The 22,828-nt window shown below is 39.4% G+C and overlaps 1 protein-coding gene across 1 annotated transcript in view; it reads right to left on the minus strand.

The window, feature by feature from the left end:
• The window catches only part of SPTLC2 (serine palmitoyltransferase long chain base subunit 2), a 102,196-nt gene that overhangs the window by 65,486 nt on the left and 13,882 nt on the right, over positions 1-22,828 (minus strand). The window contains exons 2-3 of the mRNA XM_042943940.1: positions 8,172-8,366; positions 80-234 (exon numbers count right to left, since the gene is read on the minus strand). Of these exons, the coding sequence (XP_042799874.1) occupies positions 80-234; positions 8,172-8,366 (350 nt within the window). The remainder of the gene's footprint in view (positions 1-79; positions 235-8,171; positions 8,367-22,828) is intronic.

Consider the following 22,828-nt stretch of genomic DNA (forward strand, 5'->3'; position numbering starts at 1 on the left):
ATTTGCAATAGAATAAATTCTGAAGTGAAGAAATTCCTTTCTGTTGCTGTCAAGAGATAATTTCCCAACTGAGACTCACTTGAAGGACCAGTTATAATCATGAGACTGCCTCTCCATGATGTCCACCCTGGCTCCAGGCACACTACAGATCGGTCGATTCCAGTTGTCTCTAATCCTCATGTAGAGGTTTCTTGTATAGAAGTTTTCGAAATCCTGATACAATGACACAAAGTCCTGCCAACAAATGGTGAAATACCATGAATTTAACTAAATTGCTTTAGAACATTTTTACAACTTCCCTTTTCATGTTGTAAGAGCAATTAAGAATGAGAGGTCAATTATATTGAATTCGCTGATAAGGAAAACAATCACAAGGCATCAATTCTCTATGTTAAAAACAACTTTAAAACTTTAAAACAACTCTGGGGCACCTGGCTGGCTTAGTAGAGCATGAGACTGTTGACTTCAGGGTTGTAATTTGAGTCCCATGTTGAGTGTGGAGATTACTTTAAAAAAAGGGAGGGGGGGGAAACAACTCTTTTTTTTTTTTTTTTTAGTTTTTTTTATTTGAGAGAGACAGAGACAGAGTGGGGAAGGGCAGAGAGAAACAGGAAGAGAGAGACAATCCCAAGCAAGCTCCGCACTGCCAGCACAGAGCCCCACACGGGCTCGAACTCATGAAACCGTGAGATCATGACCTGAGCTGAAACCAAGAGTCCCATGCTAAACCACTAAGCCACCCAGGCACCTCAAGGTAAAACAACTCTTAATCAGGTAAAAGCCACTTGGCTTTGATGGCTAACCTATATGAAATCGTTGTAAATAATCATCTGACTGCATGAATGTAGAGTCAAAGAACTTAATAGAGTAGGTCTTGGGGCACCTGGGTGGCTCAGTCGAGTTCAGCTCAGGTCATGATCTCACAGTTCAGTTCAAGCCCCGCGTCAGGCTCTGTGCTGACAGCTCAGAGCCTGGAGCCTGCTTCAGATTCTGACTGTCTCTCTCTTTCTCTCAAATATAAATAAAAACATTAAAAAAATTTTTTTTTAAATAAAAACACTAATTTTAAGGACACCTGGGTGGCTTAGTTGGTTAAGCATTCAAAACTCTTGGTTTTGGCTCAGGTCATGATCTCACTGTTCACAGATTTGAACCCCTTGTCTGGCTCTGCGCTGACAGCATGAAGCCTGTTTGGGATTCTCTCTCTCTGCCCCTCCCCTACTCATGCTCTCTCTCTGTCTCTCAAAATAAATTAAACTTAAAAAAAAAACACTGTAATTTCAGTTTTAAACAAAAAATAATAATTCTGAAATTAAAATTCCATCCTCTGTATATTTTTAAAATCAAAGTGAAACATATCCAAAGAAAAATGATAAGCAAGAAAGACTAAAAGTTTGCTTATATAGAAAGACACCTATCTCAGGTTTCTTTCCTTGGATGGGAGTTTGAAAAAAAGATTCTCGTGATGAATTCCCATGATGAGGGACTTAAAGCCCTCCCTTCTTCCCTGAAATAAGATGCACTAAAAATTAAGTCTATAAAAAAATAGTCTGGGTGGAGCTAAAATGAATGCATAATGTTATGACTGATGTGATATGACCACATGATCAGACCACATTAGAGCAACTGGACTCCTGAAGATAAGGGGTAAACCAAATAAAAAGAAAACTATACTACAGTTAGCAAACTGTTGAACTTCTAGCCCCGAGATCTGGACTTGGTGTCAATCTAAATTAATCTGTTAAATAAGCTAATTAGAAACATGCAAAGCTTAAGCCTTATTGTGTAAGATTTTTATTGCTAAAAAAGACTTCATAAAATTTTATAATTAACCTTCTATGACATTGGACTATAAAGTAACTAATAAGTAAGCCTCACAGTAGATAAAATCTTAAATAAAGCTGAGCAGAGTCAGAAAGTACTCTCTGGAATGTGCAGTACCCGATACCATCTCTTTCACAATTGCCCTAACATTTACATTTCCTTGAGAAAATATCCATAAATAATGTGTCTATCATAATTGGAAATTTACTACTTAAATAATGTATCCTTTTTGATAGTCTCTTCTTCCAACAAGAATACTAAGTGAATGAAAACTGGAACAAAGACATCCAAATTCTAATTTGGGACTTTCCCTTGGCTGTCATTCACCATGCATTTATTTCCCAAAGTAGGATTGGGGGAGCAGGGGGAGTTGTTTACAATCTTTGTCCATTCACATCAAATAGGGTAAACAGTACCAACTCTTCTTGATCTCATTTCTTTAAACCCTTTCTAAATACTGCACATTAATGTTAAAGGTATTAATTCAAACACCTGAGAGAAATACTCCATCACAGACAAATTTTTATTAGAAGAAAGAGCACTATTTTTGTTTTACTATATAAACATCAGAAAATGCTTAAGACAGTCTGGTCCCATTTATTGGAAGGGTTACCAAACCCAAAATGGTTGCAGGCTCAAGTGAAGTAGAGCTCTGGGCAGCCAGGGTGTGGCTGGGAGGGCAGAGACTGTCAAGATCAAGGAGCTCACCACTCCTCATTGTTCCGATGAGACAACACCTCAGTCCCTGAGACAGGAACAGACTTACACAGAGTGACAGGAAAGTTGCCACAGTGAGGGATGTTACAGACCAAAAGCTGGTGGGACAGAACGGCAGAAGAGAGGGACTCCTGGCCAGGGTAGAAGCTTGACTACAGTTAGAAGGTTCGGTGAAAAGAACTGAAAGGCCACTAACCAAACTCCCTGCAGCTTAGCAATGAAGCAAGAATGGGGATGGAACAGGGTAACTATTCAGGGTTCCAGTTTAGGCAACAAGAGTGTCTGTTCCCAAAAATATCTCCTACAGTTTAAATATTCTAGGACAGGGTTAAAATAGAGGACTTATCCCTTCCTTCCTTCCTTCCTTCCTTCCTTCCTTCCTTTCCTTCCTTCCTTCCAATGCCTTTTGCTGAATACTTCTGCCAGACTCAGGATATATTAAAAAACAAGACAGTTCTCTCCGCAAACTACAATACCCCCACTACTCCTACCCTCCCCCTCCCCCAGCCTGTCCCCCATCCCCACTCCACATCCTCACCCTCTTCTTCCTCCTCCTTCTTAATTTAGTCACTGTGAAATGACTTTAGTCAGGCCAACCTAATACTTGTTTGCTCAGTCACTGAACAAACATTTACTGAGCTGTCCTTTCCAGGCACTAAGGTAGGCATTAGGAATAAAAATGAGTAAGACACAACCTTTACACTCCTAAGGACCTCTTAGTGGAGTGGAGCGGCACACAAATGAAGTTATAATACAATATAACAAGTACTCTAAAGGGATACTTGCTCAGACAAAAAATACTTAACTGGCAGGTGAGTGGCAATGGTAAAGTACAAACAGCCTTCATGCGCTGTTTGAACTTGATGTTCATGAGTTTGAGCCTCACGTCGGGCTCTGTGCTTGGAGCCTGCTTCAGATTCTGCGTCTCCCTCTCTCTGTTCCTCCCCCACTCGTGCTCTGTCTCTCTCTCTCAAAAATAAATAAAACATTAAAATAATAATAATAATAAAATTAAATTTAAAAAAGCTACACTGTTGCTCCAAACAAAAAAGCCCAAAAGGTGACAGGGAAACTTTTGCAAACCTACTAATGTCACTAGTGCACAAGGATAAGGTGGTAATCTACTACCAAACTCTTTGAAAAGGTTTATCTGGGATACAGCTTGGTACTAGTGAGAAATCCCTAGAATAAATACAAATAGATGACTTCTATACAGTGGAATATGATTCAGCAATAAAAAGAAATGAATATGAAGCATACTACAACATGGATGACCCTCAAAAAACATTACGCCAAGTAAAGAAGGCAGACACAAATAATCACACATTGTATAATCCCATTCATATGAAACATCTAGAAACAGAAAGTAGATCAGTGGTTGCCTAGGGTGATAAGGGAGAGTAATAAGTGACTGCTAACAGCTATGGGGTTTCTTTTTCAGATGATAAAAATGTTCTAAAACTAGATTATGGTGCTGGCTGCTCACTTCTGAAAATACATTTGACCCTTGAACAACAGGGGTTTGAACTCTGCAGGTCCATCTACACGCAGATTTTTTTCTAATAAATACAGTATGGTATTATAAATGTATTTTCTCTTCCTTATAATTTTCTTCATATTTTTTCTCTAGCTTACTTTATTTTAAGAATACAGTATATAAGGGGCACCTGGCTGGCTCAGTTGGTGGAGCAGGTAATCTTGGTCTCAGGGTTGTAAATTCAAGCCCCACCTTGGATGTAGAGATTACTTAAAAAAGAAAATAAAAGGTGGGGGTGCCTGGGTGGCTCGGTCAGTTGAGTGTCCCAGTCACTTGAATGTCCGTCCGACTGTTGGATTTGGCTCAGGTCATCATCTCATGGTTCTTGAGTTCAAGCCTGCATTGGGCTCTGCACTGCCGCTTGGGATCCTCTTTCTTTCTCTTGCTCTCTGCCCCTCCCCTGCTGGTACTCTGTCTCAAAATAAATAAATAAACTTAAAAAAAAAAAAAAAAAAAAAGAATACAGTATGTGATACATATAACTTACAAAATATGTGTTAATCAACTGTTTATGTTATCAGCAAAACTTCAGGTCAACTGAAGAGTATTAGTTAAGTTTTGGGGGAGTCAAAAGTATACATAAATTTTCAACTGCATGTGGGGGGTGCCGGCACCCCTAACCTCCACATTTTTCAAGGGTCAACTGTAATGCTAAAATTAACTGAATTATATGTTTTAAACAGGTGACCTTTATGGTATATAAATTTTATCTCAATGAGGCTATTTAAAAAAAAATAGATGACTGCTGTCCGGGGCTCCACACACACCACAAAACAATGAAAAGTAGAGCTCTTTGTAAGTCCACAGAACTAAAAAAGACAAACCAACTGATAATCCCTCAGCTTAATACATCAAGCAACTATACGCATTAATAGTTTCCAAAGATACTGCTACAATGGCAACCATCAGAATATTCTTAGTAAACTACTTTTTGAGGAAGGTCAAGAATAAAATACTTCCAGGAATTTCTATTAATCTATTTCAAATAATTTTCTTCTTTTGTATCTTGAAAATTAAACATATCAGGATGTGGATAAATAATGTCCCTTCCCAATATCCTATCCTTTCCATTTTTGAATATTTGATCATAAACCGTAGAGGCAAAAATTAAGTTTGGTAAGTTGTATGGGAACTACCTACCATGATCTGATCCTTAAATTTCTTAGGTATTTCTTGTCTAGATACTGGAATGTTTTAAATTCAACCTTTTGCTATATCTAATCACATACATGTTTCTAGAGGACTAGTAGCTTCATCTCACATAAAAAAGAAACAGACTATAGACTGGGAAAAACAACACTCTCCTCCAAAATAACACTAATAGGAGAGGATCAAGCAGTAAAGAATTCAAAGAATTTTTTTTTTTTTTTTTTTTACAATTTACATAGAATAGAACAAAGTCATGCTAACTCATTAGTTGGGGCCATGGGATTCAGTTCTACCCAAAGCAACACATAAAGAACTAGCATAAATAGTTAAAATGGGCTCTCTTTTATAATGGAATGGGGAAGAAAGTAAGGAGGCAGTTATAAACACCATTCACTCAGTGAAATGAGGAAGTGGCAACATTAGATTTGCATTTTATGATCCCAAGCACTTTCCCTCACTTCTTCCAATGTAACACTTAAAACTCTGCATATCCCTCTCACTACATCTAATCCAGTATCCGAAAATAAACATGCTCTACCATAGGGCTGAATGATCTTCCTTTCCCTCTAAAAGCTAAACTTTGATAAGAAAATGGCAGAATTCAGGGCGCCTGGGTGGCTCAGTTGGTTAAGTGTCCGACTTCAGCTCAGGTCATGATCTCACGGTTCGTGAGTTAGAACCCCACCTTGGGTTCTGTGCTGACAGCTGAGGGCCTGGAGCCTGCTTCGGATTCTGTGTCTCCCTCTCTCTGCTCCTCCCCTGCTCACACTGTCTTTCTCTCAAAAATAAATAAAGATTAAAAAAAGAAAGAAAGAAAAGAAAATGGCAGAATTCAACTGTTTTAACTGTTAATGTTATCTACTGTGAAAATCCTATTGAAAGAATTCAAACAAATTAGTACAGTCCTCTAAACCGTAGAAGCAAATGTCCCCCCTCTGTCCCACATATTTCCTATTACTTCCTCCTACAATTATTTCCTGATTAATTCAATGCTAGTCAGCTATTTTTTTGTTCTACATCTGCATACAATTCAGACACTATTTAAAATGTGTATAGTGCTTTGCAAAGACCCGTTAAATCTGAAGAGTTTATGTTTCCTCAACAGAATTAGAAACTACTTAATAAAATCTATGTGTTCTGACTCCTTAACACAAAGGTCAAGTACACACAGGCAGCCCCAATACTCAAGAGTAAATTCACCCTCTGGAAACACAGAACAAGTTCAAAACGTGATGTACTCTTTTACAAAGTAATTCTGATGCAACCCCATTCATTCTTTATCACACCATGACACAACACCAGCTATGCAAACTCTCCGGCCACTCCTCTGCTCAAAAACTGCCCAGACTCCTCACTGCCCAAAGTTCCTAGCTTGACATTCAAACCACAATCTCTCATACAGCCAAAACCCAGCTGCTCCCAAACATTCCTCATACCCTTGCCCACCCCATCCCCTCAGCCTGGAATACTCTCCACATCAAAACCAGTACCCCCACACCCACCTCTACATGTTAGTTAGTAGGGCTTTGAAGTATGTCCACACTAGGAGAGGTCCCTGTAGACAAAGACTTTTGAATATGGCTATGTGAATCAAACATTAGCTCCCATCAGTGACAACCACCATCAACTCAGTCTAATAGGAAGATACTGGCCCATAAATAAGTAACAGCAATACCATACAACGAGTTTTGCCTACTGGACCAAACTTCTGAACGCAGGGCTTTGCTTGCATTAGGTATTCAAGAAATACCTTCTTGATGAAGTGAACTGTAGGCATTTCAGCACAATGAAGGATGGCCAACTTGTGGTTCTGGTGCTGGGGAGGATGCAGAATGACTGACGTGACAGTGAAGACAGCCTGGGTTCTGGGTTCTCTCAGGACCAGAATCCTCAATTCCATACAGACTGGTTTTGGCTTTCTAGCAGTTGATGAGGTCCCTTCTTTGCCCACATTTCTGGATGCCCCCGTCCCTCCCCCCACAGGACCACCATCCATGCCCAGTGTCTAATGGCTCCTCTCTCAGTGGTGACCTTGCTGCCACAACATCCGCCTCTCTCCTCTAAAACCCCACAAAAGTGAGAAGTATGATGGACCAAAAAAATCTAATTTCTGAAGCCCTTCTATAATCTATCTCTAATCTAAATCTAATCTACCTATCTAATCTATCTCTAATCTAAATATTCCTTGGGTTAGAGGACAACCTCTGCATACTTCACATGCCAAGAACAAACAAGTTTGTTTTTAGAAACACCAGGCATTTTTCACCCTAATTTGGCTGATTTTTGAGAATAGGCAATACATGTGTACTGTACAGAAATCTAGAGGTGCAAAGGAGTATAGAGAGAAAAGTGAAGTGAGGTCTTTCCTCCCAGAGACGACCATTATTATCTCTGTTTACAATTACTCAAACAAGATTGTTTTTCTACCATGAACAGAGCTCAACCACATTCTGTTTACAGACTTGTTTGGGGAGAGGAGCTGATCTGTGAGCCAAACATCTATGTACAATGTGTCTATGAGAAAACACATCATGAGTTCTCCAGAACTACATCTTCTGAGACGAATGGAGCCACAACTTGGGATACAGCACAGTACCATGAACAGACAGAACATGGCTTCTGGCACTTCACAGACCTGTGTCTGTGTACAAGCTCTGACACAAAGTGTCTTAGGAAATGTTATTTAACTTGTGAATTTTAGCTTTCTCATCCATCAAACAGGAATAAATTCTTGTGAAGACTAAATTAGAAATATCTTAAAGACCTTGATTTCTCCATGCCTTAACCTTGTTTTCCACTTCCTTTGTGAAATGCTTTCATTTAACTTCATCTGGAATATTTTTATTTTAACGTGTCCCCAGATCTCTAAAGAAATAATGAGTGAAAATACCAAGATCTCTATAAAAGGCTTCCATTTATAGAATCAAAGACTCTTAACAATTACCTGTTGTTCTTTTCTTTCTGTTGCATGATGACACTTTTCAATTCTCCAATGCCTCAAGAAATCTCGGAGATATCCAAAGAGAGTGAGTACACCATACCCCACATAAGTAAGCACAGCGACCAGCATCGGTGTTTCTTCAAAAGCTTCATTAAACGGTTTTTTGTAAAGTCCTCCATTTTGTGTAACATGATGGACCTAAAAGGGAGTTTAAAAATGTTTATTTCAATCCCAGTAAGAAAAAGATTAAGCTCGGGGCGCCTGGGTGGCTCAGTCGGTTAGGCGTCTGAGTTCAGCTCGGGTCACGATCTCGCGGTCCGTGAGTTCGAGCCCCGCATCGGGCTCTGGGCTGATGGCTCAGAGCCTGGAGCCTGCTTCCGATTCTGTGTCTCCCTCTTTCTCTGCCCCTCCCCCGTTCATGCTCTGTCTCTGTCTCAAAAATAAATAAAACGTCAAAAAAAAAAAAAAAAAAAAAAGAAAAAGAAAAAGATTAAGCTCTAAGTCCTTACAGATTTGCATAATTTCAGAATTCTCTACTAGTAAAAATAAATCCACTAAGATCTAAGCAGGGCATAATTTTTTTCAACAGAAATATTGTAAGTTATATATACTTTAGATAAACAGCAAACAAAGAAAAACAGAGGGAGAAGGAAGTGCCCAAGAACAATGCTTAATGCTCATTTCTATCATTATTTGATTTTATGAAATAGATCCTAAAATGCTATGGTTGGAGCATGTATAATTTCCTTTGTTCTAATAAAGCAAATTAAAAAATAAATCAACAAAGAAAAAGCCTGTCCTGAAAAATAGTATGTTAACTTACAAATGAAGCAGTCAAAGTAAATCAGTCCTAGAATAAACTATTTATAATGTTTTGCTGCTGTATAGTCTTAAAGCCACCAGCCATAGTATTCCAAATAATGACCAGTACTAGGTTCCTATGGGAAACACGTGGTTTATTAACAGCCTTTGTTGTGGTAACACAAATAAATTATGCACAAAAGTAAAATGCTTACGTAAGAGTGGTCCAGCACTGTACAGAAGTAGAAAGTGAAATGCAACACAAGGGAAAAACAGTTAAGAATGGTCAGCAGCTGTCATGAAATCATTCTGACCCCTTCATCTTCACCTAAGTACCCATTTCCACTCTAAGATTATCCCTGGTTTAATCCTTTGGGACACTTGAATTTTAATATAAAATACCAAGCTACTGTACTTTTGATCTCATACCTCAAAGCTTTTTACTTTTTGGTCAATCTTTTTTTTTTTTTTTTTTTAATTTTCTTTTAATGTTTGTTTATTTTTGAGACAGACAGAGACAGCGTATGAGCAGGGAAGGGGCACAAGAGAGGGAGACACAGAATCTGAAGCAGGCTCCAGGCTCTGAGCTGTCAGCACAGAGCCTGACTCGGGGCTTGAACCACGAACCGTGAGATCATGACCTGAGCCGAAGTCAGATGCTTAACCGGCTGAGCCACCCAGGCACCCCACTTTTTGGTCAATCTTAATGGAAATCTTGTTTTATAGAAAAATCTCATCAGAGGAGTTTGTGTGTTAACTTTTTTTTAAAAAGTTTATTTATTTTGACAGAGAGAGAACGCTTGAGCTCACAAACCAAACCGTGAGATCATGACCCAAGCTGAAATCAAGAGTCATACACTAAACTGCCTGAGCCACCCAGGCACCCCTGTGTGTTAACTTTAATCTTAACTATGAAACAGCCAATTACAGTGAGAATGGTCATTCACAATTTATCAGGAACACATTTTCAATTGAGTACTGTACTAGAGTTATGAAAAGTCCCAAAGGAATAAAAGATTCTTTCTTGGCCTCTCAGGCAACTTGATCCAAGGGTTAAATATATTTTAGAATATTTCATACCGATAATATTAATTTGGGGAAGCTATCTGAATGCTGCAAGCTAGAACAGCTGGAAAATAAAAACTTGTTCTTAACAAAGGAACGGCATTCAAATAGGCATGATACTTAGAATCTGATGGTACTGCTTCAATTTGATGGCCTAAAGAAACTTGTGAAAACTAATTGTAAAACTGATATAGATCTTCATCAATCTCTTCCCCAAAGGGGTAGAAGTTTGTGTGGATGTTCACTACTGAAAGTTTTCTGCAGGAGCAAGGCTGCAATGTGTTTAGAATAGAATAGCTAGAAATGAGCCAATAACTGAAGACAGGAGATTGTTTAAAAATTAATATAACATATAAACAAGTTATAAACTGGGCAAAGCAGGGGCACCTGGGTGGCTTAGTCAGTTGAGCGTCCTACTCTTGCTTTCAGCTCAGGTCCTCTTCTCAAAGTTGTGAGATGGAGCCCCACACTGGGCTCAGAGGTGATAGCTCAGAGCCTACTTGGGAGTTTTTTCTCTCCCTCTCTCTCTGCCCCTTCCCCATTCACGCGTTCTCTCTCTCTCTCTCAAGATAAATAAACATTTTTAAAAACCTGGACAGGAGCACCTGGGTGGCTCAGTCAGTTAAGCGTCCAACTAGGTTTCAGCTCAGGTCATGATCTCACAGTTCCACGAGTTCAAGCCTCGCATGGAGCTCTGCACTGACAGTGCAGGGCCTGCTTGGGATTCTGTCTCCCTCTCTCCCTCTCATGTTGTCTCTGTCTCTCTCAAAATAAATAAACTTAAAACTTTTTTAAGCTGGACAAATCAAAAACACTTAAAACACAACAAAAATAAAATAATATTCTGATCATCTCTTTTAAAAACTGTATCTAGGGCACGTGGGTGCCTCAGTTGGTTAAGCATCTGACTTCAGCTCAGGTCATGATCTCATCATGGTTCACAAGTTCAAGCTCTGCATCAGGCTCTCTGCTGTCAGCACAGAGTCTGCTTCGGATCCTCTGTCCCTCTCTTTCTCTCTGCCCCTGACTGGCTTGTGCGCTCTCTCTCTCTCTCTCTCTCTCTCTCTCTCAAAAATAAATAAACATAAAAAAATAAATAAATAATAAATAAAATATAAAAAATAAAAAACTATATCTAAAAGAACACTGTATTTAATACCAGTACCCAACTCTTAACTCTGAAATTGTTTAAACTATTTTCTCGCAATAGAACATACTAGTAAAAAGACAGCTTTCAGAGCTCCTAAGTAACAAATGTGTGGCAGGTGTGTATGTCAGGAATGCTGTGAGTGTATCTCTTTAAAAGATACCCGCCTTGATTTGAGACACACCCAAACCAGCACTACCCACAGTGTATTCATACTGTTGGCTGGACTTAGGAAGTAGTAAGTTAAATCATTAGTTTGCTTTTAAATATTGTAATTATAATCACAGTGTCACTTTAATTGCATTTTAAGGAACTGAGATTCAACTAAGTAACTCTTGGAAAACAGCCTCAGTCAAATCACTGGGGGTCGCTCTGGGGGTGCCTAGGTGGCTCAGTCAGTTGAGTGTTCAACTTCAGCTCAGGTCATGATCTCAAAGTTCGTGAGCCCCTCATGGGCCTCGCTGCTGTCAGCGCGGACCCCGCTTGGGATCCTCTGTCTCCACCCCACCTCTGCCCCGCTCCCACTCTCTCAAAAAAAAAAAAAAAAAAAAAAAAAGTTAAAAAAAAAAATACAGGTCACTCTGATCATTCAGGATCAGAATGTACAGGCCAACTGGTATGCAAACCTCTGATAAAGGTGACAAAGTCTTAGAACTCAGAGAGAAGAAAATCAATTCAACTACTGATGCTAAATTTTCTTATTGACATGATTCAAATAAAAATGATAGTATTACTATCTTATACATGTATAATGTTCCATAAAGGAAAGCACCAGGCTTATTTTGCTCATTATTGCACATCTAGCACTCAGGATAGTATTTATTAAGAGCTAACAAATAGTAAGTACTAAGCAATGTTTCCTTTTATTACTATTAGTATTAGAGAAAGCGGTACCTTACAAGTGTTTGTTGAATGAATGAAAATACACATTATGCTCTTTGCTCTTTCAACAATAAGTACCCTGTAATAGAAGGGTTTAAACAAGTTACAGTGATTGCACAATTAACATTAGGACATTTCTCGAAACGACATCTAATACCTTTTAGTCTCAACTAGACTGGAGATCAAATCCATGCTAAAGAAAACATGGGCTACAAACTTTTCCAGTGTATTTTAGTCTCTGGATTCACCAGGCAAGAGGACTCTTAAAAGGCTTTCATTCATTCTAATGAGAATTACACTGTCGACAAGGCAATCAAGAAAAATACTAGCTTATCACTACCTCCAGGTTAAAAAAACAGTTACTAGTCTGCTCACATTAAGCAGACAAGGTTGTGACAGTGTTAGTACTATTAATCGAGGGAAGATTTAAGTACTACAACGACTACTAAGATGTTTGCCTGAACAGTAACATTTTTTTCCAAGAAAAGGCAAAAGAAGAAAAATTTTTTCCAGTTGAGATCATAAGCATATCATCATAAAACACATTACAGGACAAGGGGAGGGGGGAAAAATCAAACTAATAAGCCATACTGTTCACATGCCTGTAGGCTGTCAGCCATATTTATTAAACTGCTGCCACTCTTAACCAAAGCAATACTGGAAAGGAATAATCACGATAAACCATAAACATAATATGTATGCACTAAAATCATCTGGAAGGAGACACAAGAAATTGGAGTGGGAAGAGAGCATACTTCCTACTTATAACCCTCTGAACCGATGTGATTTTTTCATTTTTAACAAAGAGTACACATTACTGAATTTTTATGTATCATTTTGTTTTAAAAATGTTTACACCAGGGGCACCTGGGTGGTTCAGTCAGTTAGGCATCCGACTTTGGCTCAGGTCATGATCTCCCAGTCTGTGAGTTCGAGTCCCACATCAGGCTCTGTGCTGACAGCTCAGAGCCTGGAGCCTGCTTTGGATTCAGTGTCTGCCTGCCTCTCTGCCCCTCCCCTGTTCGTGCTCTGTGTGTGTGTCTCTCTCTCCCTCAAAAATAAATAAACATTAAAATTAAAAAAAAAAAAAAGTTTACACTGAATTTTTCTCACTGATTTTATGCACTATTAATAAAAACAGAATTAATAAAAGCAACATATGCCTTTCATCATAACCTTGGGTCTCTATAGCGTCTCTAGAGAATTCTCATCTTCTTGCTGGCTCTCAGACCGCAAATGCTGATGAGTATACACAAATCCACACGTCAGTTCCAAACTTTCCCCAGAACTCCAAATTTACACTTCCACGCACCACCAAGTTCCACTTGGACATCCCAACTCAGCAAGTCCAAGGCTGAACTCTCACCCTCTTAACTCCTCCCTTAATGCAAACCGGAATCTCCTCCTGAACCACCCACCTCGTTGACAGCATCACCACCCAGTCTACCCAGTCTCCCAAGTTTGGAGTCATCTTTAGCACCACCTCATTTTCTAACTTCATTCTAGAACCAGTAATGCATTTTTGTGCCTTAGTTCAAGACCTTCTTTTGGGGCACAATGACATTTTAAGGAGGCTGGAAATGTTCTACAATTTGAGAGAGGTACTGGAGACACAGTATACACACAGGTTAAAAAAGTCAGGGAGCAGGATATACTTTATGCACTTACCAGACGTATGTTACTCCTCAATTTTAAAAAGCCCTCAGTGCCTCTTCCTTCGGTGGACTATTGCAATGCCCTCCTCTTCCCATCTGGTCTCCCTGCCACCAACACCCTCCACACATGCCAGTTATCCTTCTAGTCACACCAAACTTCTTGCTGCAGTCTTTCCAACAAAGATCCTCTCCTAGAGGGACTGCAAGTCTTCTAATAGCAATAAGGCAATAAATAATATCCAATGTGAACAGTCAAGAAGCAGTAACAGAAGCACGTTGCAATGTGGAGGTCAATGCCAAAAAGAAGATGGAGAAAAGGGTAGGAGAGAGCAGGAGACTGCTGTATATTTCAAAACAAGCCTTGTGGAACCATCTGATGCTTGAAACCATGTGCTACAGGCTGTTAGGAATTCTTAGATCCTAGAGGACTGGACCATAGGGTTATTTGGCTGTGTCCATGTGCTATTTTCAAGACAAGAAAAGAATAACTCCAAAGACAATTCAGAGACCATCGGGTTCCCTCCTCAGTTTCAAAGGTGGCAAGGAGGGACCATCACTTCAGATCCAATAGGCAACCTACTTAAAAAGGGGTGGTGGGAGGACGGTGCCTCTCAGTTGGTTAAGTGTCTGACTCTTGATCTCAGCTCAGGTCTTAATCTCAGGGTGGAGTTCAAGCTCTGTGCTGGGCATAAAGCCTACTTAAAGAAAAAGAAAAAAAAAAAAAAAAGATTCACTAGGTGACTGCCTCCAAAAGGCAGCCTGAAGCATAAGAGGTAGAGGAAAGTGACCCCCCACCCCCACCCCAGTGGGTCCAGGGGGCATAGCATCAAACCAAGGAGGGGGCGCCTGGGTGGCGCAGTCGGTTAAGCGTCCGACTTCAGCCAGGTCACGATCTCGCGGACCGTGAGTTCGAGCCCCGCGTCAGGCTCTGGGCTGATGGCTCGGAGCCTGGAGCCTGTTTCCGATTCTGTGTCTCCCTCTCTCTGTGCCCCTCCCCCGTTCATGCTCTGTCTCTCTCTGTCCCAAAAATAAATAAAAAAAAAAAAAAAACGTTGAAAAAAAAAAAAAAAAAAAAACCAAGGAGGATTTTTCTTGAGCCTTAAAAATCTCATGGAATCTGCCTTGCTAAATTTTGGACTTGGTTCAGACCCATTACTCCTTTCTTCATTCTGATTTCTCCCTTTTGGAACAGGAATGTCTATCCTCTGTGTCCCACCATAGCATTTTGGAAGCACATAATTTACATGGCTTTACAAGCTCACAGCTGAAGATGATTGTCTCAGGATAAATTGTGTCTTGAGTTTCACCCATATCAGATGTAGATGATATTTAGATGAGACTTTGGATTATAGACTTTAGAATTGATGCTGGAATGAGTTAAGACTTTTGAGGCTGTTGGGGCAGAATGAATGTATTTCGCATGCAAGAACATGATTTTAGAGGGGTCATAGGCAGACTGTTATAGGCTGAATGTTTGTCTCCCCTCTTTCCCGCCTCATTTATATACTGAAGCTCTAAGCCTCCAGTGTGATAGAATTTCAAAGTGGGGCCTCTGGGAGATAATTAGGTTTGTATTAGGTCATGAGGGTGGGACCCCATGATGTGATTATGTCCTTGTAAGTATTGGAAGCAGAGATCTCCACTGAAGAATGACCCTGTGAATGCACGATGAGAAAGCAGCCATCTACAAGCCAGGAAAAGGGCCCTCACCAAGAACTGAATGTGCCAGCAACTTGATCTTGAAATTCCTGAACCATGACAAATATCTATTGTTTTCTGATTTTTTTTTTTAATTTTTCAGAGAGAGACAGAGTGTGAGCGGGGGAGGAGCAGAGAGAGAGGGAGACAGAATCCAAAGCAGGCTCCAGGCTCTGAGCTGACAGCTCAGAGCCTGACGCAGGGACCGAACCGACAGACTGCGAGATCATGACTTGAGCCGAAGTCGGACGCCCAACCGACTAAGCCACCTAGGCGCCCTGACAAATATCTATTGTTTAAGATAGATATGGTATCCATAAACCTATGGTATTTTGTTACAGGTGCCCACACTGATTAAGAAAAAAGTAAGGGCAGATAATATACAGAACTTACTTTCAATTGGCTCAGGAAAAAATAATTGTGTGTGTGTGTGTGTGTGTGTGTGTGTGATGTGTAGAGAGAATGATGGAGAATTTTCTTTAAGAACCATTGGTGAGTCAGTTGCAGTTATGATGTACCTCTATAATTCATCATGTCTCTCTTAAAAACAAAGATATTCTCTTACATAACTACAGAATAATTACCAATCAGGAAACCGATAGGGTACTGTACTAATAGCTAGTCTACAGACTTTATTTAAATTTTGCCAGTTTTCCTAATAACGTCTTTATAGCAAAAGAGTCTTTGATAATGTGCTGCATTCTGGCTTTTCAGTTTCAGAAAAGGAAAAAGTAAGTTTTGATTACAGGGTAAACTGACTTACAAGGAATGATCCTGAGCAGAGGTTTTGAGAATCCCATGAAAGAACACAAGATAACTACGTAATGATACAAAATGGGGAAGCAATTATTGGGAAACAAAAGCAAGTATATTCATACATTTGACATGAATACAAAACCATACAAGCATGATTTTATAAGCAAATAGATAATATCCCCACTGAATGTGACAGCTCGATGACAGAACCTGCCCACCTGGCAGACATTTTGGAACATTACAAAAGGGGGTCGCCTGGGTGGCTCAGTCGGTTAAGCGTCCGACTTCGGCTCAGGTCATGATCTCTCAGTCTGTGAGTTCGAGCTCCATGTCGGGCTCTGTGCTGACAGCTCAGAGCCTGGAGCCTGTTTCAGATTCTGTGTCTCCCTCTCTCTGACCCTCCCCCGTTCATGCTCTGTCTCTCTCTGTCTCAAAAATAAATAAACGTTAAAAAAAAATTAAAAAAAAAAAAAGAAATCAATGTCCACTATGAACACCTATTATTTTTTGGCAACCAAAGGACTGTTATCATTCTTTTCTGCTGAATGAACCCTGTTTACTTCCAGTGGTATACTCTGTTGTTCCTTAAAAAGTTCTACTGAAATGGCCCTTTCTTGGAATCCTACTGAAATGTACTATCCTCTCCCTACCGCATACCACACATACTAACGAAAATAGTTTGGAGCTTTGCACTGGTCACACAAGCTATTCCACACTCTGAACATATATTTCCAGAAGTGTCCTCCTTTTTTCAGCAGGAAAACTTTGAAAAGTAGGGAGTCCACATTTTTTTTTTTTTTTAAATCAGGATAAATTCCCTCATTTGTGTCAATAGCATCCCATATGGAATGACTGAAAAGTGCTTCCAAAGCTAGCTGTAAAGCAAACATATTTTGACATTACTGTTTTCCTGCCTCAAAAATGGAGACCCCCAAGTATGTATGCACGGGAGCGTTTTCAGTTAGTTCAGTGGCATCCTGTGCACGCGGGCAGCGAGGCTCTGCCCCGGAGTTACCGTTCTCACCTGCCGCCCACGTCTCCTCTGTAGCGTTTCCCAGTCTCCGGGTCAGCGTGTCACGGCATCACAGACCCGCGTAACAGGAGCGCGGAGTAACAGGAGAGCGGAGTACGAGGGTGGCTCTGCCACAGGTGACTGCACCTTCATCTCGGCTCTCTTCCACCTCTGACACGCTCTGGGCCTGTGGCACCACACCCTCCGCTCTGGCTGTGCGGTGGACGCCGACTGAGAGGCAGCCTGGTTCGCATGCCTTTGCCTTCTCTGCGAATAATCTCAGATTATTCTGGTGGTCGCCTCTGTGCGACACGATCACGTTCCCTCCTCGGTCCTGACTGACTCGGGGATAGGCTCCTGTGCCACAATGAACCTAACAACACTCTCTCACGGGGATTTAAAATTTCCATGGGGAGAGTTTGTCCTTAAGTAGAATAGTATCTGTATTATATACTCTCCATCAGAGTTAACATATCTGAAAACTTTTACAAATTTTTAGTTTTAACAAGTATTTCTTGAACGTTTGCATATTTTCAATAAAATTTAAAGTGGGCATATGTAGTGTTTCTCTTGTAAAGTCAGCATACATTACATACAATTTTACATGCAAAATACTGGAATTGGAAAACCACCATACTTGGAAAGCACTAAACCAACACATTAAAGTATAAAGAAAATAATCTCCTGAAGCTCTACAACCCAGAGATAACCACTATAACATTTTCATGTATATCCTGCTAGATAGGTAGGTAGGTAGATACACACACACACAAATATATATATATATACATATATAATATATATATGTATATATATATATATTATATATATATGTAATAGGGAGGGTGTACAGTTTTATGTAAAAGAAATTGCTTAATGTCATTAATATATTCTATCACCAGTAAGACAAACATCATTCTTTTAAGGGGTACAAAAATTTCCCAGTATGAATATATAGTGTAATTTATTTAACCAATCCCTGTGCATAATGTTTACACTTCCCCAATATTTTCAATATGTCAACACTTTGTATATCTTCTCACACTTTTGAGTTTTTCATAGGGATAAATTCCTGGAAATGAGATTGCCCACTCAAAAAGTATATGTGTGGGACGCCTGGGTGGCTCAATTGGTTGAGCGTCCGACTCTTAATTTTGGCTCAGGTCATGATCTCAAGGTCAGGGGATCCTGTCCCACGTGGGGCACAGACCGCTTGAGATTCTCTCTCTCCCTCTCTCTCTGCCACTCTCCCGTGTGTGCTTGCGCTTTCTCTCTTAAGAAAAAGAGGGAGGTGCATGGGTGGCTCGCTGGGTTAAGCTTCTGATTTCAGCTCAGGTCATGATCTTATGGTTCATGGGTTCAAGCCCCACATCAGACTCTGTGCTGATAGCTCAGAGCCTGGAGCCTGGTTCAGATTCTGTGTCTCCCCCTCTCTCTCCCTCTCCCCCGCTCATGTTCTATCTCTTTCTCTCAAAAATGAGTAAACATTAAAAAAATGTATATGTATGTATGTGTATATATATGATTCTGATCAGAATATCATTTTAAAATGAATTTAAAGGAAGCTGTAGAAATATTTTTTAAGCTTTCTGATTTCTAAAGTGCAATTGACTGCAATTTAAGTGATCCAAACCGTATCTTTAAATGAGTAAAACTACTATCTCAAAATATAATGTAACACAGAATCATCTTGGGTTCCCAAAATGCATTGGTGAAAATGTGATACAAATGTCACTTTCCTCACCTGATCTTTAAGTCAGAGAGTTTCAGGTACACAGTCCTACCTTCTGAGTGTTTTTGTTTTTTCTTCTCTCTCCCTTCCTCTCTTCCTCATGCTTTCTTTCCTGACACATTGATTCTAAAATTCATGTGCAAAAGCAAAGGACCAGGAAGAGCCAAAGCAGTTTTGAAGAGAAATTAGGTAGGAGGAATCACCTTTATTAGATAATAAGACTTGCATAAACCTATAGTGATATTGGCAGTATGATTTTGATGGAACAAAATAGAAAACCCAGAAAGAGCACACTATGAATATGAAATTTGATTGATAATGATGGTGGCATTTCAAATCAGTGGGGAATGGACTAGTGCTGAGAGAGGTGATTTTCTGTATAGAAAAAGAAGGAAAAAAAAATCCCCACCTCACACCAATCTGTAAAATCAATTCCAGGTTGTTAAATACTCAAATATGAAAATTATATATATATAACTCTAGCACAGAGGAGAAAATATTTATGACCTTAAAGTATAGAGTGACTTTCCTAAAACTACCAAAGCACAAATTATAAAATAAAGGTTGATAAGTTTGATCGCTTAAAACCTTTACAGGGGCACCTGGGTGGCTCAGTTGGTTGAGCATCTGACTCTTAATTTCGGCTCAGGTCAAGACTCAGTTGCTCAACTGACTGAGCCACCCAGGCACCCCTAGGCAGTGGTTTTTTAGATATGGCTCTGTAAGTATAAGCAACCAAAAACAAATAAATTGGAGTAGATCAAAATTAACTTTTTCCGTCTTTGTACTTTTGTATTTCAAAGGACACTGTCCACAGAATGAAAAGATAATTCACAATATATTTGAAATCATATGTGGATAAGGGACTTGTTATATAGAATACATAATGTACTCTTACAACTCAACAATAAAAAGACAACCCAATTTTAAAACAAAGGACTTGAGGGGTGCCTGGGTGGCTCAGTCGGCTAAGCGGCCGACTTCGGCTCAGGTCATGATCTTGTGGTCCGTGAGTTCGAGCCCCATGTCGGGCTCTGTGCTGACAGCTCAGAGCCTGGAGCCTGTTTCGGATTCTGTGTCTCCCTCTCTCTGACCCTCCCCCGTTCATGCTTTGTCTCGGTCTCAAAAATAAATAAACATAAAAAAAAATTTTTTTAAGTAAAAATAAAAAAAATTAAAATAAAAAATAAAACAAAGGACTTGAATAGACATTTCTCCAAAGAAGATATACAAATGACTAGTAAATCCACGAAAAGATGCTCTGCATCATTAGTCATTAGGGAAATCCAAGTCAAAACCACAGTGAGATGCTACTTCATATCCGCTAGGATAGCTAAAACCCTTGTACATTGCTGGTGTGATCACAAAATGATATAGACACTTTGGAAAACAGTTCCTAAAATGCTAAACATAAAGTTACCATATGATGCAGCATTTCTAGTCCCTGGAGAAATGAAACATACACACAAAAACTTCTACATAAATGCTCATGGCAACATTATTCCTAAGAGTCAAAAAGTGGAAACAATCCAAATGTCCATAAATTGATGTACAGATAAACAAAATACAGAATAATTTTACAGTGGAATATTATTTAGCAATAAAAAGGAAGTAATGATACATGTTAAAGATGAAAGAAACATTATGCATATTATAAAAAGCCAGAAATCAAAGGCTTCATACTCTGGTTCCACTAACATGAAATGTCTAGGACAGGTAAATCCACAGAGACAGAAAGTAGACTAGGAGTTTGCCAGGGCCAGGGGTGGAGTTTGTTTTTGGGGCGATGAAACTGTTCTAAAGTTACGTTGTGATGATTGCACCATTATGTGAATATAATAAAAACCAATGAATTGTACACTTGGAAAGGGCGAATGTAATGATTTGTTAATTACATTTCAATAGAACTGTTTTGTAAGAAACAGAGGCCTTGTGTACAATATGACATTATAAACACAGTAACACCAGGGGTTAGTATCCAGGTGCAAAAGCCATATAAATTAGAGGCAAGTATGCACTCCAGCAGAAAAACGGGCCAAAGATAGGAACTGTCAATTCACAGAGAAAGGAACTTGATCGCAAAATAAATATATGAATATGCTCATCCTCACTAGTCCAAGTTATTATAAATTAAAACAATGTAACTGTTTCCATCTTTACCTTTCTGAAAGCTGTAAAAATAAAAGACCATATTAAATGTTGGCAATGTTATGTAGCAATGGGAATTTATATACAGGTGCTCTTAGTATAAATTGGTACAATTGTCTTGGAGAATAGTGGCAATTTCTAGAAAAGTTGAAATAATGACCACCCTATTAAGTTTTTATCTGGGTATATACAATAGCTGAGATTTGCAAACATTTTTGTTCTAGCCTATACTAAGGATGAACATTTTTCTATCAACCTAATGCACATATAATGTATGAGGTCTTGGGAATGAGGACCTCAACATATTACTTTTGGGGGGATCAGTTCAACCTGTAACATGCTGTTTTCCCAAGAAATTCTGCTCATGCCACAAGGAGACATGTTTAAGAATGTTTACTGTAGAAATGTAATAACAAAAAAATGGAAGTAACCTAGTTTTTCATTAGTAGGAGAATGCCTACCCTCCTACAACAAACAAGCAAAAAACCAGTATGGCATATTGCTAGAATGAATACTATACAGCAGTGAAGAGAGGACTCTAGATCTGTATTATCAACATGGGCAAATCTCAGAAACATATTGTTAAACAAAAGCTGCAGAAAGATACATATGGTGTGATATGTATATAAGGATTAAAAACATGCAGAATACTGTATTGCTTATGGCTGTGTCTACAGGGAAGGTTTCATTCATTCATTCATTCATTCATTTATAAAAGGAAAGGTACTTTTTTCATCTTTTTAAATAATTTATTTTTGAGAGAGTGCTTGCACACGCATGGAGGAGGGGCAGAGAGAGGGAGAGCTAGAATCCCTAGCAGGCTCTTTGCTTTTAGCATCAGAGTCTGATGCAGGGCTTGAACCCACCAACGGGGAGTTCGTGACCTGAGCTGAGATCAGGATGCTTAACCAACTGAGCCACCCAGGCGTCCCAGAAAGGTATTTTTTTTCATGCATGGTAATGATAAACACCAAAATGAGGGTAGTTTTTATACTTTTGGGGGAGAAAGGGAAGTTAACACTTCACTAGGACAAACTTCTTAAACGGACTGGGGGAATTGCTTAAACATAAGTCAGATCAACACTCCCCTGAGGGCTTCTTATCACTGACAACAAAAGACAGTTTCTGTTGGTTTGCAGGGCCCTGTGTCATCAGGTTCTCCCATACTTCTGACTTCATTCATATCCCGTCAGGTCACTGCACTCCAGCCAAGTGGGCCTTTCTGCTCTTCCCTGAACACATCAAGAAGCACCTCTGCCCTTCCCCCACCCTCCGCCGCGGGGCTTTTGCCCTCACAGTAACTCCAGCCTGGAAAACTTCTCTCATTAGTTTTCTCCCTGCCTCTGTGTACATTTTGCTTACCCCTTACCTCCTTCTGACAGGTTATCCTTGACCACCTTGTCTGGTTATAGAGCTTACAATTGCCTGGTATTTTAGTGTATATCTATTTGCTTATTTATTGTCTGCCTCTCCCATTGGAGTGTATGGTATTGTATTCCAGTGTTCAGATCATGCTTAGCTCATAGAGGCTCAGGAAGTATTAATGGAATAAATGAAAGAATTAATGATAGCTTTAATGTTTTATTTAATGGGAAAAAATAAGATCTAAAGCCTATAAGCTAATTGTTAAGTTTTGATAAATCTATATGTTGAGTATCTTTTAATCTGCTTTTTGTATTAATTACAGTGTGCTATTTCATATATACTTGCTAGTTGACAAAAACCAGTTTCCCAAAATAATGTTGTAAATATACACAAGAAACA

This window comes from Panthera leo, chromosome B3, assembly GCF_018350215.1.
Source record: "Panthera leo isolate Ple1 chromosome B3, P.leo_Ple1_pat1.1, whole genome shotgun sequence".
NCBI classification, from domain to species: Eukaryota; Metazoa; Chordata; class Mammalia; order Carnivora; family Felidae; genus Panthera; species Panthera leo.